The sequence below is a fragment of the Arachis stenosperma genome, chromosome 10 (assembly GCF_014773155.1).
Source record: "Arachis stenosperma cultivar V10309 chromosome 10, arast.V10309.gnm1.PFL2, whole genome shotgun sequence".
NCBI lineage: Eukaryota > Viridiplantae > Streptophyta > Magnoliopsida > Fabales > Fabaceae > Arachis > Arachis stenosperma.
The window spans coordinates 1,683,842-1,704,160 of record NC_080386.1 but is presented as its reverse complement, the minus strand read 5'-3'; the positions used below and the strand labels follow the sequence as shown (position 1 = coordinate 1,704,160).

At 31.0% G+C, this 20,319-nt stretch overlaps 2 protein-coding genes across 2 annotated transcripts; one reads left to right on the top strand and one right to left on the bottom strand.

Annotated features, from left to right (window-relative positions):
- Window positions 1-6,122: 6,122 nt before the first annotated feature.
- Window positions 6,123-7,783, bottom strand: LOC130954887 (uncharacterized). Its single transcript, XM_057881663.1, has one exon. The coding sequence runs from the start codon at window positions 7,427-7,429 to the stop codon at window positions 6,878-6,880; it is 552 nt and encodes a 183-aa protein (XP_057737646.1). The 5' UTR covers window positions 7,430-7,783; the 3' UTR covers window positions 6,123-6,877.
- A 7,588-nt stretch (window positions 7,784-15,371) lies between these two features.
- LOC130958058 (peroxisome biogenesis protein 7) lies at window positions 15,372-16,696 on the top strand. Its single transcript, XM_057884946.1, has one exon. The coding sequence runs from the start codon at window positions 15,514-15,516 to the stop codon at window positions 16,468-16,470; it is 957 nt and encodes a 318-aa protein (XP_057740929.1). The 5' UTR covers window positions 15,372-15,513; the 3' UTR covers window positions 16,471-16,696.
- The last annotated feature ends 3,623 nt before the right edge of the window (window positions 16,697-20,319 follow it).

The following is a 20,319-nucleotide window of genomic DNA, read 5'->3' as shown; positions in this document are numbered from 1 at the left end:
TGAGGTGACGGCTCAGCCACAGATTTGTGAAAAATTCCGTTTCGTACTTTTCTTTGGTTTTATTCATTTTGTATTTTTTGCTAAATATTGATTTTGATTCGATAATGTTGAGGAAAAAAAGCAAAATTTCAAAAAGTTAAGGAGGGGTGAGATTAGAGGGATTTGGATTTGGATTTGGATTTTGGATTAAAATTAGGAGCGAGTGAGGTGTGTGGGGAAGAGAGGGGGGGATGGTGTGTGTCAATGTCATTTTATACCTTGCGTTGCGTTTACACTTTTTTGTTTCCGTTTTCGTTTTTATTGTTTCCATTAATAATGGCGCCCTGGCCCCGTGACCATTCCCTATTTTGCGGTGACCAACCCACACAACGTTATGGAATTCGGAACTAAACCCACGCTTTCAAAAATCAACTAGAACAGAGTCAATTCTCTAATAGAAATCAGTCTAAATGTTTGACAAATGATAATTTAATTTTTCTCGATTCTTTTTGTATGTTTGAACAACTTTATTACACAAATTATAAAATGGTCATTTTTAAAAAATTTAAAACTATTATTTATCTCTTTTTTTTTTTTGAAAATGACAATCTACTAACAATGATGTGTAGTGTTTTAGTATTTTAGTTATCTAATTTTTTGAACATATAAAATTAATAATTAAAAGTTATTAAATAATAATTTAGTCAAACATATTAAATTATTATTCTCTACCTTATTGTCATACATGCATAAACAATATGGTGACACGAGTTCATCTATAAAACGCTATAATAAAATAATAGAAGAGTGTTAAAGAATAAAAAGTTGATAGTTTTTGTAATTTATAGCCATCAATAATATTTTTAATAATATAAATATAAAATTATTTATTTTTATTTTACTAATTAAGTACCAAATTTTAATAAAAATACTAGTTCTCATGCTTTTTCAAAATAATATAGCTTTCTTCGGCCGTGTTTCATTGTACATAAAAAGATCTTGAAGATGGACAACCAAATGAAAGGTGGAGAAAGAGACCTTTTAACTCCCATCTTAACAATTATGCAACAAAAAGTGTGAGGCGCCGCTTGCATTGCATATTTGATTATGATATTATTCCAATCTCTTGGTATTTCTCCCATTTCCATTATTCAATATACATCATAATTAAAATAAAGGAGAGGTAAAATAAGGTTATTTACCCTTTTTCCATTATCGTATTATTCAAGGTAGATTACATGATCGCTCCGGATATGTGTTTGGATGACATTGCGTATAATACTACTAAGTTTATCATATCTAGCGCTTTAGAAAGGTGGCAACTAATGTTTCTAAATAAGAATAGTGTAATATTTCATGAGTCATGAGATTAAATAATAAATAATTAAATATACATGAGAGTTTGTCTATACATGGACATGGAAACCGTTTGCAAGATTGAAGTATCAACCTAGATCCAAAAAGTTCATTCTTTTTCTTATCAAAATTTCATGATTCAGTGACCCAATTGAGAAAAGAACTAAATTTTTGGCAAGATCTCAAGATGGATAATAGTCATCCACATACAGTGATTTTCAGTGGATTTTCATACAAAGTTGATAGTTAAAAATTGTTAGATAATAATTTAGTTAAATATGTTAAATTATGGGAAAAAGACAAATAGGTCTCTTACTTTTCAAACTTTTGACAAATACATCTATGACAAAATTTAAATACAAAAAAGTTCCTGACTTTAACAAACAGAGGACAATTTAGTCCTTTTGTCTATTTGCCTCTCATACACCTAATCTAACGGAACTGGCTGACGTGGCTGAAACGGTGTCCAGGTGTCCGTTACGGTGCCACGTTGGAAGGGGAAAAAAGTTCGAAGGACAAATAAGTCCTTGACGTCATTTTACAAATAAAGTTCGAAAGACAAATAGGTCCTTGAGAATTTTTTTTTCAAAATTAATAAACTCATTTCCTAAATTCTCTCATCTACCTCTCTCCATTTTTATATTTCTCTCTACTATTTTTACTCTATATATAATTATATTTTATATTAGTAATTTGACAAATCAAAATATGTCATTCGATATTTTTTTACAATTAAAATATTTTAAATGTAAAATTATACACATTAAATTATTTTAAATTTTAGATAACGAATGTTAAAATTAATTGCTAATAAAAAATTAGACTTTTTCGTATAAAAATAATAACTAAAAATCTTATTATTCAATTTTTTATCTGCAGGTATCTTGGTCTTCTTAGTCAGAAAGTTTTGTCAACTTACGACTTTTTTGTAAAAGTAGTTTGATTTTATAAATCTTTTGTGTCATACATAATTTATACTGTTAGAACAAAGTGAACTAAAATTTAAAAAAAAAATATTCTCGTAATGTTATTATGCATAAAAATACTAGTTCTAATATAATACACAAATGCACTAATGCTAACTTAATACATGAATGATGCACAAATAAACTAATGCTAACTTGATGCATAAATGAACTAATGCTAACTAATGCCAGTGGTATGATGAAAACTGAACTAATGCAATTTAACAAATTCTAATATAATACACAAATGCACTAAAACTAAACTAATGCATTTTAAGAAAAAGAGTAGAAACATAACAAGCCCAATTTCTACAATTTTAATACTGTTCTTACCAAGTTGAGCTGAAGTATAGCTCGTTCTTCTTAGAGTGTTCGCCGACTTCCGAGGTTTGATGTTAGCCACGTTGTTGAGGAAAGAACCGGGGAGGTGGGTACCTGTAAAGGCACTCCGACGCTCAAGTCAGTAGAAGAATATATGTATGGAGATTTTTTTCTTAGAGAGATTGCTTACCTTTTTCGTTTCTATTTCTCTTTTTTATACTTGCTCGGATGCAGTTTGATCGTTTTTTCTGAATTGTAACGTCAGGGAGAGAATTATCCTCCTGTCCGACGTTATGAAAATAAATGCCGATTATTGCAAATGTTCGGTTATAATTGTGGGTACATTACCGAGCTATAACTCGTAATCATTCTTACTGGTCATATCAAATACAAATAATTTAAATTGTAGAATAAAATAAGTTAACTAGATTTCAAAATACAAGCATAATTTTATCAGAAATTATTTTTAATATGGAAAAAAAATTGGTGTTTTGGTTGAATATTGACATTTGAAGTGTATTATAGTATTATGAAAATTATTCAACACGCCCCCATGTGTTGGCTAAGATGCTGCCACATGTTCAACACGCCCCCACGTATTGGCCAGAATGATGCCACGTGTTCACCACGCCCCCACGTGTTGCACCACGCCCCCACGTGTTGACTTTCCACAAAAAAAATCCACCCATCTATAATTACACCACATTCTCCCATTTTCAACAAAAACACCAATATTTTTTCCATACAAAAAAATTAGCCTAATTTTATAAACTAAATTCTCATAATAGAAGCATAATAGAAGTATAATGAAAAAAAAATTCTCAAGGACCTATTTGTCTTTCAAACTTTATTTGTAAAATGACGTCAAGGATTTATTTGTCCTTCGAACTTTTTTCCCCTTCCAACGTGGCACCGTAACGGACACCTGTACACCGTTTTAGCCACGTCAGCCAGTACCGTTAGGTGTATGAGAGGCAAATAGACGGAAGGACTAAATTGTCCTCCGTTTGTTAAAATCAGGGACTTTTTTGTATTTAAATTTTGTCAATGATGTATTTGTCAAAAGTTTAAAAAGTCAGGTTTTTCCCTTAAATTATTTAATAGTTTTCAACTAACAGCTTCACATGATGACAACTGCGTAAGAGTGAGTTTCTATCTAATTAAAAACATATATAAAATCAGATATGAGAAAGATAAAGAAGGAAGAAGCAAGAACTTTATGAAAAGTCTCTAACACAGTAACATCCATATTCATGAAAGTCCCACATTTGCTCCACTATGGGGCATTTCACACTCTCACTCCCAACTACCATAACCTATTGTTTATGTGAAGAGAGCTCTATCTTTAAGGCCAATATGAAAATGTGTCTCCACCAATGGTGCAACTCTGTTGTTGGAATCTTTTTTTTTTTTTTCCTTATTATTCCATAACCTGCATGCTTATCTGATATAGGAGAAGAGAGAAAATAGGGAAAACTTGGAACTATTGTTCTCCTTGAAGATATGCATCGTTGTTTATGCTTAATTTGGAACCAGAGATCAGATTCCATTTTCAAAAATGCCTCGATATTGATTTTGTCCTGAATATGTCTGAACCTGAAACACATTCTGTCCCCAACAAGTGATGAAATTTGTCCATCACTTTTATTAGTTTCACATGAGACTGTTTAGTGTTTAGACAGAATCACATACAGCAACTATCAGAGCCAATTTTGCAGTGTGCTCTTGGTCAAAAGTCAAAACTATATATTACGAGACATAGTGACATTTACTTACTTATTGTTATTAATTATTATAATCAATCAATTAATCTCTTGCAAGATATACATGTAGAGATAGAGGTAGCTGTTTACATAAGCAGACAAAGAATATGGCGAGTACAAAACATATTGCATATATAAATGCCAGAGACAGAGAGATCAGAGGACCCATCATTCAGGTAACTGAGTTGGCTTCAATCAGTAGTAGTACTTTTGCTATGCTATGCATTCAGAGATATTAATGCCCAGTGACAAATGTGGGGCATCTCTCTTTGAAATGAATTGAGTCACTGCATCTCTGTGATATTGATTTCTTTGTTCTCAAGTCACTGCCTGCAGCATACTACTTACCATTCTAGTGTATTCTAGTCTTCTTAGGAATTCTAACTATATATTAATCTTCTTCAAATTAAGGGAAATGTATGCATTAGATGAACTAATTAGAGGGAGGTAGTAAAGTACAGAGAAGATTCTGATTTCAATGATTCAGAGTAGCAGATTAATGAGTTCACCTGATCCACACAGAGATAACACTGACACATTTCAATTATTATTCACTCACTGATATTGTTGATACATGAAGTAGCCTGTCAAACTTTATAGTTGGACCCGTATAAATATATATGGTGGGGTCTTTTGTTACAAAGTTAAAGAAAAAAACAGCATATATGCTCAAAGGATCATAGTAAATATAATAAGACTCTGATGAAATCAGAATCAGAACATTGAGGATTATTATTTGAGGGTCTTTGTGATCAATTCCCTCAAATTAAAGCTGAATGAATAATCATAAACATCCTATGGGATATATGCCAAGGCCACTAGTAGGCCTTGGCTTAATTCATAATAAGCAGAAGAAAAATAAAATGCTTAAAAGACACATCGCACTACAAAGTCATTAGTGCAAAGAATGCAAATGCAGCGCATCATTGCAAATTAGAATGTGATTGTGGCTTGTGGGGTGTGTGAAAACTGAAAAGCACTCTTTTTGTGGGGACTTTGAATTCGTTTCTAATCTCAAAGTGATCACTTTGGTCTTTTCTTGATCTAACCCTGATTTGTTTGCTTCTTTCTTTTTCTTTTTTTTTTTTCTATTCTTTTACCCTTTTATTTGTGGGCAAGTGCCAAAGTACACCATGGTTTTACACTGCCATAGGCATTCATGAATCTGTCCTCCTCCATTTGGGGGGGACCCAAAAGATTTTTTTTATTTAAAACATAAACAAAGACTTGTAAATTAAAGCTATATCTACTCAAATTCTAATACAAAAGCAGGTATATATAATTATTCTTTTCACATAATAGAGCTTAGTTGGTATTAGTCTTACATCTATCTCTTGTAATAAATTGTTTTTGTATTTTAGAAGAATACCAAATATAGGCGCAACACAAGAGTAGTAAGTAAAAATAATGAATTTATATATGGAAAGTGATGGAAGCATGATGTCATGGTGTGGCTTTAGCCTTTAAGGAATGAATGACACCGACGAACAACTGTGAACCTTTTTCATCTGCAAATGGGAATAAATGTAAATAGATTACTCGAATGCTAGCAATACCATAACATCCATCATGTCTCAATCACCTTCTATTATGATCCAACCGAGAATTACAATAACAGAGCCACCACACAACAATAGAAGTGGGATCTTCTTTTTTTTTTTTCTTTTAATTTATCATACGACCCTCTTGTTGCCTTATCTAGCTAGCTACTTTTCCAATCCATGTGCACTTCCTAGTAACATGTTTCATCAACAAATTTAAAAATTAAAGCATAACGAAATGAAAACCTCACAAAATCTTTCTTTATAAAAAATTACCAAAAAAGATTAACACCCTTATTGGATCAATTATGTTATAACCCCACTATCTCAACAGTAGTTAACACATCCTCCAAAGATGATAATGAACCCTAAAAATTAGGCAATCAATAAGAATTGAGCTTCTACAATACGAAGATATCTATTCTATGGTGAAAATTCAGGTGCAGTTGACTTCATAAGTTGATACCTGAGAATCGTAAGATAAAAATTTAGTAAAATCAATCAAATCATCTAACAGCTCTCAGGTATTAACTTCACGTGAAGTCGACTGTACCTGAATTTTCAGCTGTTATATTTCTACTCTATATACCTTCATCAAGCTTAACTCCACAATCAAAACCATGCTAATACTTTCATAGCATTCAACATTACTTATAGGATTCATCAACATATGTAATTAAATGACAAAATCTTTATTTATATATATACGTACCTTTGTATTTAATCCTATGTACACATAAGCATGTATATTTTCTTAAAGAAAAGAAAAGAAGCGAAGAACTTAAATATTTTCTTTTCAGATTGTAGAGGAAGAAAGAAAAAGAAGAGATTGGAAGGTTGGAAATTAATATATGCCTTGAACGAACCCTATAATATATGGATATCATGGAAGACACACTTGAATAGAGGAGAGACAAGAAGAAAAAGAAAAAACGTGGCGAAGAAACCGTCGTTAGAGTTGAGTTGTTGATGGTGGTGACGATGACGATGAGGACTCCGAAATGCTCTCCAAGTGAGGCCTCCACACAGCGACGCGGCCTCTTCTTCTGTCCCGCTGCGTCGAAATCTTCTCCGACATTATTTCCGTCAAGTACCGGTCACAAGACACAACCACGCTGCTGCTATTATTATTATTGTTGGTGGTGGTGGTGGCGGTGGTTTCTTCCTTCCTAGCTTTCTTCTTGGTGGAGGAGGTGCGGCGGCGGTTATGGTTTTTGTCGGCGGGAGGAGGGGAGGGGAGTGGCATGAGGAAGTAAATCTTACCACGCTGGAGGAGGGCGTCGGGAGGGACGACGACGATGTTTGGAAGAGGTGCGGCGGCGGAAGGTGAAGATGGCTTCTTGAGCACGTGCTTAGGGTGTGCCTTCATGATTTCGCTGGCTTTGATGGTTGCTCCGCTGATCTCCTCCACCCTGCCATTGGAGTGAACTATTCTTATTACGTCCAAGGCTCCGCATGGTAGAATGCAAGATATGCAGCACCTTATGCTCTTCCTCATCATCATCTTCTTCAATTCAAACCAGACCACCTTAGCTTGCTTTTCTATTTCTCTCTCTTTCTCTCTCTCTCTGTTTTAGTTTATGGACCAATATTTATTTATTTAATGAAAAGCTTGCTTATCCCACTTTAATATTTTGCTATTATTTTTTATAAAATCTTTTTTGTCCACTTTTGAATGCAATGCTAGCTAGCTATATATTTAGCTTTGGGATGAAATTCATGGCATGGTATGAATAATTGCACAACACTCTGTAGTTTGTTTGGCTTTTGATCTTTTTATTATTTAGGGACCCCTCATCATCACTCTCACTACTTTCTCTTCTTTAATTTCCTATATTAGTAGTAATTACTATTAGGTTAATTATTATTATTAGCAAGAGAAGTATATATATAATAAGTGCCAATGCAAATTCATGGTTAGTTATATATAGAATATAACGTGACTCTTACTTAATGTAAAAGTAGTGCTTTATATATGAATATATTCTCTACAAATGATAAAAAAAAATGATAAGGAAGGTTGGAAATTAGGGAGAGACACATGGTATAGTGAAAGATGGGGACTAGTTAGGAAGCAAAAGCTTTGAAGCTTTAGAGAGGCTCATGAGTCATGACTGGACGTGGGTGTATCAATCAAAAGTTGACACTTGTCGGCCAATAATGAATATTTACAACACTGAGTTTAGGTGATGTAGGGTCATTGCATTGAGAGAGAGGAATATATGTATATGTATGTATGTGTTTGGGGTGAAAATTGATGATGATGAGATATAATCATATAATCTTCTTTATATATAATTGAGAAAGTACAGGGAGCAAATGGTCTAAGTGTATAATATGTATAGTAGAGGTTTAAGAAGTATTAGAGATATGAGTATTAGTGTTATATTGTTTTGTCAGGTTACGTTTTTAGAATGAGTGAGTTCATGACATGGTATTAGAGTTCTAGATTCGAAAGGTCAAGGGTTAGATCTTTGGTGAACTCCAAAATTAACTTAAGTTTTTGGAATGAGTGATTTTATGACATGAGATGTTTATTATCTCCGATAGTTATTCTGAATAGTATGGGTGATGTTCATTTTATTCATGAACTAAAGATTTAGTCCATTGTACACATTATACACATTGTACGCTTAGGCCATTGTCTCTCTAACACTACCTTATATAATTTTGAAGAGATATATAGAAGGGTGGTTCGCGATCTTTCAATTCCCCCAACCAAGCTAAGCAAGATCATGTGGGTTGTGGTTTTCATTGGAAAGTGAAGTTTGATGGATGGACTTCACACACTCTTTCTCTCTCTCTCTTTCTAATGCTTCTTATTAGGTTAGTGCATTGCTTTGACTAAGGCCAAGGACTTTGTCTACTAGCTATCTAATAATAAGTCACAAAAATCAACTCTACCTCACATGCATGATCTTCCAAATTCTTTTTTCCTTTTTAATTTACGTGGAATTTATCCTCTTATTAGCTTATGTATTTCATACACTATCTATTATTCTACATGCAATAATTTTACCTCACAAATACTTATATAGTTCGTCTCTCTCCATTACTCTCCAAAATTCTCCATATGACAAAAGTTTGTATACCGTTTGACAATTCATTGTCATCATTAAAGTTTCCTAAATTATTGAAGAATCATTATGTATGTAAATTTTTTGGAAATTCTAGTCAAACCATGCACTAATTAATCTCATGCATCCTACAGTTTTGTGTCGGTCATCAGTACTGAAGAAGGAATTTCAAAATCAGAAATATTTTGATAATAAAAAAAATTAACTAAAAATAATTAAAATTTATTTTATTTTATATTTATTAATTATTATTATAATAATTAATGAATACTGATTAAAATAAATTTTGATATTTTTTATTTCCCTTTGCATTATCCTTTAAAAGCGGAAAAGATTTACATGCACTACCATTAGACAACCTCAACGTTATATATTGATCCAGAACATTATTAAATTAAAAGTATTGGAGGTAATATATAGTTTTCCAGAGCATGCGAAATCTTTCTGTTGTTGCCCATATAATATCATTAATTAGTAAAAGTATTGGACGTAATAATAATAATTAATTATTGTTAACAATTAGTTAACAGATAATATATTGGTATTCTATATTTTTTATAATAATAATAACAATAATTTTATTTTTATTTTTATTAATAAATTAAAATTTAAATGACATAATTTTTTTATATTTACTTAAGAGATGATAAATTTAAATCTTTTTATATTTGATAAAAAAAATCTTTTTTTACTTCTGTCGTCATTGTGTTGACCAAGACCAATGTACAATTTACTGTAATCATTTAATAGCTAAACTAGTAATGATTTTCCACTGAAGCTATTGTAAGATAGTGTAAATATTTGGCAGTAAAAATGGTTAAAAATTATTATTTTTAATCTTATTTAATGTATTTTATATAATAAATATTAAATAAAATAAATTTAAATTATTTTTATTTCTCTAATATTAGCAATAAGATAGGAAGTTAACACTATTGAATTTGGATGGTTTATTAGCTGCTTAAATTTTAGTTGTCGCTTCCATAAATGTGGTCCCCTCATTTAACTAGTACGGATGTATAGATGGTGTTATTATAGGGGGATTTGATGTTTAATGTGACCCTATATCTTATAAAATTTTATGCATAACTTACTAGTTCCCTTGTCTACCGTTAATTCCAACAAATTAATTACAAAGTAGAGCATCTACAGACTACAATGAATATTGAATCACTTGAATTGCTAATAGTTTTTCTCTATCTGTTTACTTTTTGTTAAATTAAGAAGGGAAAGGGGGGGGGGGGGGCGGGGGGGAGGGGGAATATCATATAACTAGGGAGGGATGTAAATACCATTCGAATTTGTAAGTATTTATTTTATTTCTTATTTGTTTGGGATAGATAATTATATATTTTATATCGGGGCGAGTTTTTTGTAGGATGGATTTTTGGAAGGGGTAGAATGATCCTACCTATTTGGGACAGATAGTTATTTACTCTGCATCGGAGCGAGTTTTTCGCAGGATGGATTCTTGGGAGGGGCGGAACGGGGTCGGGTTTAGGTAATATCCGTCCCTACCCGTCCCGCTATATATAATTTTAATATATAATATGCATAATATATGTAAAATAATTAGTAAATGATTAATAATATTGTATCACATTAAAATTTTTACTTTAATTTATGTTATGTATGTGATGATGGTTATATAAATTTTGAAATTTAATTTTATTTATTGGATTTTAATAATTATAGGGGTGGATAGAGGCGGAACGGATATCCGTAGAGACGGGTTAGGGTTCAACGTTTTACTATCCGCAGATAGAAGCGAGGCAGGTTCTATACGAATTGTTGTACGACAGGGCGGGGTCGGGTAGAGCAAAAACCTACCCCTACCCGCCCCATTACCACCCCTACATATAACAAATTGATTCCACGCGTTTAAAAAAATTAATTGATTATTAAAAAATTCAAAAATGTTTAAGAGACGATAAAAATTAATTCTAAATTTTCTTATTTTATATTTATTAATTATTCTAAAATAATACATATTATTAAATATAATAAATATATAATCACCAAAAAAAAATATAATAAATATATAATTTTAATATTATATACATAAAATTATAATAGATGTTAAATTAAATAAAATAATTTTAGTCACAAAAAAAATAATTTTAATTTATTATCCTCCTAATATTATTCTACAAAATTATATAGCTACTTAAAAGATTTATCACTATTCATAAACGAAAAAACGAGCTGATTTGACCAACCAAAGTTTATTTTTATCTGATAAAAGATTACATATGCATAACACTTATAAACTATGTGGGGTACTAATTAACAACGAGAATAAATAAATTAAGATAATAAATACAAGAGAAGAAAAGTGAAGATCAGATCAGAAATAAAGGAGGAGTGAGTAGTATGAAAATGCAAGGAACAGATGAGTGATATACAATAAACTCATCAGAGATATGATGATGAAGCCAATAAAAAATTAAGAAAAATAAAACAAATAAAACAAAATATAGTGCGTGAAAGATAATATTGCAGTATGTATCACAACAATAAGTGATGATAGCTTCAATAATAGTATTATTATTAATTAATACTGATTAATTATTATATAACTACTTGAAAATAACATGACATGAAAAATTGAAAACTAGTTCTCTATCTCCTTGATGCTATTAATTAGGGTGTAGCTAGGAGGACTACTAATTAATAATAATGATAGTGGATGAAAAATTGAAAAGAAGGAAAAATGTTGGAGCCTTAGCATGCAAGGTTGGCCAATGCACAATTATTGACTGGGAAATGATATATGTAGTAGTTTCATGTCAACAATAATTCTTCAAATATGACTCATAGTCATTCAATTTTCCAAAAGGACAATTTACTTTGTAGTTGATTTTAGTGTTTTTTTGGAGAACAAAGAAAATGAAGCCTTGACTACTTAGCTAGCTTGATGAGCATTATATTATTAATGAGTTTTGTTGGAATGGCTCCAAATTCCAGCCATATGAATCCAATCAAACTATCAAAGTCCTTCATAAATCAAGGGATTGTGCTTAGTTGGGGAACCCCACAAGCACTACATGACAAAACAACTTTTTAATTTTATGTTGAGCTGCTCTTATTGTTTTCATATATAGGTTAAAGAACATAAAAAATCAGTCAAGCTTCTATTCTATACATAGAGAAAGAACAAAATTCCAAAGAGAAAATAGCAAGCAAAAAAAGGACAGGATACAACAACCTATATACAGGAATAGCTACTACATCATCATTATTAAAATTCTTTGCTTGGTTCAGGTGAAGTCTTCAATTTAATTAATTATCTTCAATAATATGCATGTATATAGAAGCCTGTAAGTAAGGCTGCGTTTGTTTCTAAGGACAGGACATAACAAGACATTAAGAATAGGACGGGAGAAGACACTGATTGATAGAGATATAAAATTTTATGTTTTTGTATTTTGTTTGATAATAAATTAGAATAAATTATAAAAAAATCAATTTATTCTCATTTTTTTTCATTCAAAAAATTTGAAATAGAAAATATAATAATAAAAAATATAATTATAAAAAATTAACAAAAATAATAAAAATAATTTTGTGTCTCTATATATCTGTTATAGTATCCTGTCTCTATAAAAAGATGCGACTAAAAAATGCCAACAATAATATATAAAAGATAAGAATAAGATAGATGTCATACCTATTATTTATTACTAATTAAATGATAATTATATTAGGTTATGACGTTGTTCTCTTCCCTCTCAAGTAGATAAACATAAAGGAAATTAAAATATAACAAAAATAACAAATATTATTCTACTAGATAAAATAAAATAAAAAATAAAAAAATTATTCATACACCAAACACTCATAAAATTCGAATAAAAATATATAGTTGTTATTAATTAATTGTATATTTAAATTATTTTTTAATTGTCAAATAAAAAAATAAAAATACGTATTTGATTGTTAAAAAATACATATATTAAAATAATGTTTATGATAAAAGGTGTACACACAACGAATTATAAATTTAGTTATATAAAATTATAAATTAAACAATGTCATTGTGTTTTATTATATATCACTTATACAATAAAATATTCACACAGAAGTCTAGTTTAACCACATCATAAAGAGTTTTTAAAAAAAATTTCTGCCTCTATATCACTACTCTGTCTTTCATATGACCCAATTTTCTCATAAAATGTTCTACCAGTGAAAAAAAATATTTGAAATTATTTTTGTGTTAAATAAAATAATTTTAAATTAACTTTCTCTCTAAAAGATGGTGGACAAAAATTTGTAAAATCTGTGGTCAACATCATGTGGATTTTAATCATGCATAATTGTAGTGCTGGTTCTTAAATTAGTTGGATACACATAGCTATTGCCATAAATTTCATGTGATCCTGAAAGAAAGAGATCTTACTTATTCAAGCTAGTAGTGCTATTAATTTTATTTATTATAAATTCCTCTCCGAGCCACTTATTTGGTCAAGAGAAGTGTGAGATGGGACCAAAATCGTTGTTAGTTGTTAAGTCTGGTTATATGTGTATTCGATTTTGTTAGGCAATTTAATTTTTTTAATTAATAATTATTAATCCAATAAGAGAGAAATAAATAAGAATTGAGAGTTTGAATTGTTATTATAGAGGGAAAAAATTAAATGAAAAGAAAAATAGTGGATAATTGTTTATTTTAAAAAATAGTTATCCGTCTATTCTCATGTTTAATATCTATAGTTTCTGGCCAGGGAAAAAAAAATCTCGACTCTATTATTTGCAGACAAATTGAGGAATTTCAACTAGAATTGAAGCATGGCGCAAGCTGCATACACTTGAATAAATAGAAAATGACTTTATGCAAGTTTAAGGTTGGAGAAATAAAAAAAAATCGATTCAAACCTCAAATAATATGTTCAAATTTTGAAGTACTATTATATATTATATGACTTAATTTAGCTTGCGATTTTAATTAGCCCCTCAGGTATGATACATGAATGAAATGAATGATTAAAAACAAGCTGAACTAACCCACATAATTTGTGGAAGAAAATAGACAGGACTAATGGGGTTAGTGTATTTTAATAATAGGAAATTATGATATGTCACAGTTCCATGGCTTAAGCCCTAAAAGGACGAATTAATTGAGGGGAGCATGCATGTGATCCGTGGTCCATGGTTGATGCATCATTGTACACTCTATTTGAACTAGGCCTGTTAAAACGGGTCGAACTCATCGGGTCGATATGCTAAATCTGTTAAAACAAGCGAGTCGAGCTAAGATTTAGAGTCCGCTAAATTAAAAAAATCCGTCAAACCTACACCGCCAAATTGGCGGGACGGAGCAGGCCAGTCTGCAGGGCCAAAAATTTTACTTATTTATTTTTATTAAATAAAATAGTTATTATTATTATAAAATTAACAACTATAAAATTTTTAAACACTTTTCTTTTTATTTTTTGTTTTCATTCTTCTTTTAGTTATTAACTTTATTTATTTTATTTTACAATTTCGTATATACTCAAATTATGTGACTTATTTTTTAAAATAAAGATGATTATATTGACAAATATTATTTTAAATAATTTTATTGAAGTTAAAAATTAAAAAAAATAAAAAATATATTATAATTTGACTATTTGTTATTTGTATTTAATTTTTTTATTATTATTTTTTTGTTAATTTTAATGAATTTTATTTCTTAAACAAAAAAAGTCAAGTGGGCTAGTCCGCCGAATTATCTATCCGCAGGACAGACTAACATTTTGAACCCATTTTAGTTGGCGGGACGGGTCGATCCGCTCCATTTATGAGACGGGCCTAGACGGAACGGGACAGGTTGGGACAAGCCGACCCGCTTTGCCACCCCTAATTTGAACCCAATTATTTCGCAGAAGGTTTTAAATGTGTTACATAAACTATATATTTGAACAGTTTATAAATGGGGAAGAAAATGTATCATACAAATTTCGTAGACTTACCATCGAGTAATTAGAAATAAATAAAACAGTGAAGCAGCTGAAGTTAAGTGGAGGAAGTGAAGAGTGTTAGTCCTATCATCATATTTAGAACAACTAATTTAAAATGTAACTTCAAATAATAGTAATGCTAGGTAAATAAGTTTTTTTTTTTTTTTGGTGATTTGCTAGGTAAATAAGTAATTATTTAACTAAACTCTTAAATAAGTTATTATTTTTGTAACCATTCTGTTTTTTGTGAGATCCATTATTATGTATTAAACAAATAACGCATCGCTCGTAGAAGCCCAAACAATTTTTGTTTTGGTATTAATGGATAGTATGCGGCAAGAGGGCAAGGTCCAAGAGAATGGGCCTGCTTTTGAATTTTTGGAAAAACAGTAGGCAGTGGACAGTAGTTGCATAGCTTCATTTGATTGATGGGAGCAAAAAAAAAATTATTAAAAAAAAGGAAAAAAGGATAATGGTAAAGGGAGGCGAAGAGGAAGAAGACGTAGTTGAACGCAGAAATCCTCAGCTTCGAATCAATCGAATCTGAAAAGTGAATCAAATCAGCGATGCCGGTATTCAAGACTCCATTCAACGGTTACTCTGTCAAGTTCAGCCCCTTCTACGAGGACCGCCTCGCCGTCGCAACCGCACAGAACTTCGGTATCCTCGGCAACGGCCGCCTCCACGTCCTCTCCCTCTCCCCAAACCCTTCCCAGCCCTTCACCGAGATCGCCGCCTACGACACCGCCGACGGAGTCTACGATGTTGCCTGGTCCGAGTCCCACGACTCCCTCCTCGTTGCCGCCGTCGCCGACGGCTCCGTCAAGCTCTACGACACCGCACTACCGCCTACTTCCAACCCTATCCGGTCCCTTCGCGAGCACACACGCGAGGTCCACTCCGCCGACTACAACCCCCTCCGCCGCGACTCTTTCCTCACCTCGTCCTGGGACGACACCGTCAAGCTCTGGACCCTCGACCGCCCCTCCTCGCTCCGCACCTTCAAGGAACACTCCTACTGCGTCTACTCCGCCGTATGGAACCCCCGCCACGCCGACGTCTTCGCGTCGGCCTCCGGCGACTGCACCCTCCGCGTGTGGGATGTTCGTGAACCTTCGTCCACCATGGTGTTCCCTCCTCACGAAATGGAGGTGCTAACTTGCGATTGGAACAAGTACGACGACTGCATAATTGCGACTGCTTCGGTGGATAAGAGCATCAAGGTTTGGGATGTGAGGAGTTTTAGGGTTCCGATTGCGGTTATGAATGGGCACGGGTATGCGGTGAGGAAGGTGAGGTTTTCACCGCACGTGCGGAATTTGATGGTGTCTTGCTCTTATGATATGACGGTTTGTGTTTGGGATTTCATGGTGGAGGATGCGCTTGTGAGTCGGTACGATCATCACACGGAGTTCGCGGTTGGTGTTGATATGAGTGTTCTTGTTGAAGGCTTGATGGCCAGCACTGGTTGGGATGAGCTTGTTTATGTTTGGCAGCATGGCACTGATCCTAGAGCACCTTGACAAGCTTCCTTTTTCTGCTTTTTCTTCATGTTTTGGGGATTAAGGTTTTTGTTGTATGTTTGTTTATATTCATGCATCATCAGATCAGGGGTTCAGGAACTTAATGAGTGTATACATCAATCGCATTGGTAATGAATGGAATGGCTAGTCACAAATAATTTATATGTATCCATGTTAAATTAAATTGTTAATTGAAACTGAAGATAGTTGCTTTGTTCTTTCTACAGATATTTATATTGTGTGTTTTCTGTGGGATGGAATTTAGTGTTTGGTTGTTGTAGATCTTAACTGAAAGTGCAGTCCATGTGTGACAGTGGAGCCACAATTCCAGCAGCAGGATAATGATTCTTGGTTGTGATAACTCTGGATTATTTGTGTATCAAAGTTCTGCGGAACTTTCACTTTTATGGCTGTATTGGAGGAGAATGATCTAGCATCTAAGGTGAAATTTTGAAAGCATTCTTGCACCTGTTTTTGTTATCTAGCAAAATTAAATTGATGGTTGTGGTATTGACTTGTACTCAAGGGGAATTACTTAAAATACAGAAATTCCTATAGAAAACATGTTAAGTTGATCAATTTATTGGAGGCTTGGCCATGCAGGACAAGGCTTAGTCTATAAGAGCAATAGATGAAGATACAGATACTCATGACCAGAGTGTTGTTATTTCTTCATTGCACTAAAAAAAAATGCTTGATTCCATCAACATAGAAAAGATGAAACAACAAAATGGCTTGGGAAACAGAAACCAACCTTACAAAATGCTACTGCAGACATATATAACCGGCAAAAAAAAGTATTGCAACCAACAAAAAAGGGTATATATATATATTTTCGAACACAAATATATATCATTAATCAGCACGCAATGATCAAGGGTGTGTTTGGGAAATCCGTTTGAAAGGAAGAATCACGTTTACATTTCTTGAAAGCTTCAACTTTTGGTTTGGCAAATTTTTTTCTCATGAACGCAAAAGTGATTTTGCTGCCAAAATCACGTTTACAAGAAGCAACTATTTGTAGCTTCTGCGTTTTCTTAACTGACTTTTAGCCATAGATACTAACAATTTATTTATTTTTTACCAACTTTATCCTTTGTATATGTTATTGTATTAATTATAAAATTATTGTTATTTCCATTTATATGAATTATATTTTCTATTATTTATTATTTTTATTTTTTTCAACTATTTATTTGACATTATACACTTTAATAACTGTGATTTTTGTGTATTATGTTTGTTATTATCTTTTTTATAATATAATTTATTAATTCTATTAGGTAAAGTAAATTAAACAAAAAATTAATTGTAAATAATAATAATAATACATGATGTGTTTTCTTTGAACCATCAAAAAGGAAATCATAAAACAAGTTTGCAGTCAAATTTGTAATGATATTTGCAAGTCAACTGTTAAAATTCGGAACGGGAGATATAGATTTACTAAGCTTTTGTCTTTAATTTATACATGATGTTTATCAAATAAAGTTCAAAATTATGATTGTTATGGTGTGTAAAAATAATTGTCTAACTCATTAAAAATAATTAAAAATTAATATTTAATTTTAAAGTATAAAAATAAATAATTTAGACCAAAATTAGACTCGGTTATAGAATTCATCTAAAAAAATATCAGGGGAGCTTTCTAAAGCAAGCAGCATTTTAGTTTTTGTTAACAATCTTGTTTCCATGATTGTTTATGCAGTTAAGATGATAAGATTCTACTGGCGATAAGGGAATGAAAATCTGGATGTATTATTTGGTATCCCTGTATATTTATGACACATGTGTCTCTTGATGCGGATTTCGATGGTAGCTCATAGTTTCAGTCTGGAAAATGCAAAACCACTGCACAACCAACTTTGGAAACCCTCAACTCCTTATGCTGTTTTGTTAAGCATATTTATATCAGAAAGTTTACATGCCAGCACTTTTATTAAAATTTTATTAGTATTTAATTAAAAAAAATAAATAATCACACACCATTAAATTTAATTTTATATTATTAAAAATATTAATAATAACTAAATAATGATTATAAATAACAAATTTACTGGTCTTTTAACACTCCTCTTTTTCATTCTTTATTACTTGGCAGCAAGACATTAGACATGGCATTCTAATGTTTTGTGTTCTGTGTTTCCGCTGGCACACCTTAGCAAGGGTATTAACATGATTGTAATAATGTAACGGTAGTTATGAAATTACTGGAGTTTAACAGAGTTTTTGAAGCAAGACTTGAATGTTAAAAGCATTTATTTATGTTAATGGCAATTGGAAGGTATAGACAAGGTTGATGTCGTTGCATTCCCAAACCGACAGGGATGATTACGAGTGTGATAAGTATGAGTAGAGAGAGTATAGTATCCCATGTCTCGATCTCACGTCAAAAATACTGGAAGTCTGGAAGCCACTTGACTAATTTGAAAGCAGCCAAACCCACCATACCGCAAAACATGTCAAGCCTCCAATCTTAAACTTCTCGAAATCAGAGGCTCTCACACCTTGACATTATCTTGAAATCAATCAGTATTTTCTTTATTTTATTAGTTAAAAAATAATTTAACTAAAAATAATTTAAAAAATAATTTTTTCGATGGACTATAATGTCTTCAAACAAAAAAAAATATTTTTTTATTCTTAATATTTAATTTTGTGAGATTATTTTTTTATTAATTATTTCTCTCCAAAACATATTTATGTGATACATTAATCACTAATATTTTTTTATTTAATTTTTTAAGTAAAAAAATTTGAAAATTACTAATTTTTTTAATTTTATACAATAAATTTAGCTAATGTTTGAAAAAGATAATAAAAAATAAAAATAAAAACTAAACAATCTTAAAAATTATCATTAAAAGACAACAAAATTTCTAACAAAAAAAATTTGTTAATTATAGTTAGTTCTTAATGAATAAATTAACAGTTTAATATATTCTGTAAATTTATTTCGTTAATACAAAAAAAATATTAATAAATAAACTAATCAATCTTATAAAAATAAAAATAAAAAATAAAAAATATAATTTTTGTTAAAATTTTTTTTTTAAATAATTATCAAAAACTGTTTAAAATATTTTTTCACAATTAATTAATAACAGTCGTATTTTTATTACACAATGTCAAGAATATATAATGTAACAATAGTAATTTCTGCAATATACTACTTGTTTTTCTAGAATTCTGTACATAAAATATAATATAATTTAACAATAAAAAAAATGTTTGTACCATTTTTTAAGAATAACTTTTTATATAGCAAATATGAGAGATAGTCTAATACGAAAAAGAATAAATAGAGTTCATATATATATATATAACAAATATTTTATCTTTTGTCTTTTGTCGTACAATATTATTATTCTACAATATTAAAGATCTCATGTCATAAAATTATTCATCCCAAAAATTTAAGTTGATTTTGGAGTTCACTAAGGATCGAATTTTTGACCTTTCGGATCTAGAACTCTAATACCATATCATGAACCCACTCATCCCAAAAGCATAATCTGACAGGACAATGTAACACTAATAGTCATATCTCTAATACTTCTTAAACCTCAATTGTACACATTGTACGTTTAGACCATTAGCTCCCTATATTTTTCCTAATATATAATATGATTTAAATCAGCATAAATATTAAAGACAATAAATGCGTGCATATCTATAAGTAGGAAACTAGAATCACTTGTAACTCACATCTGGTACATCATCAACTTGTGTGAGGGGCGAAGTCAGGTTGTAAGAAAGAAAGGCAATAATTATCCTTAATTTTAATTTTTTATATATAAATTATATATAAATTTTAAATTTTTTTTAATTTTATTTTAATTTAATTTT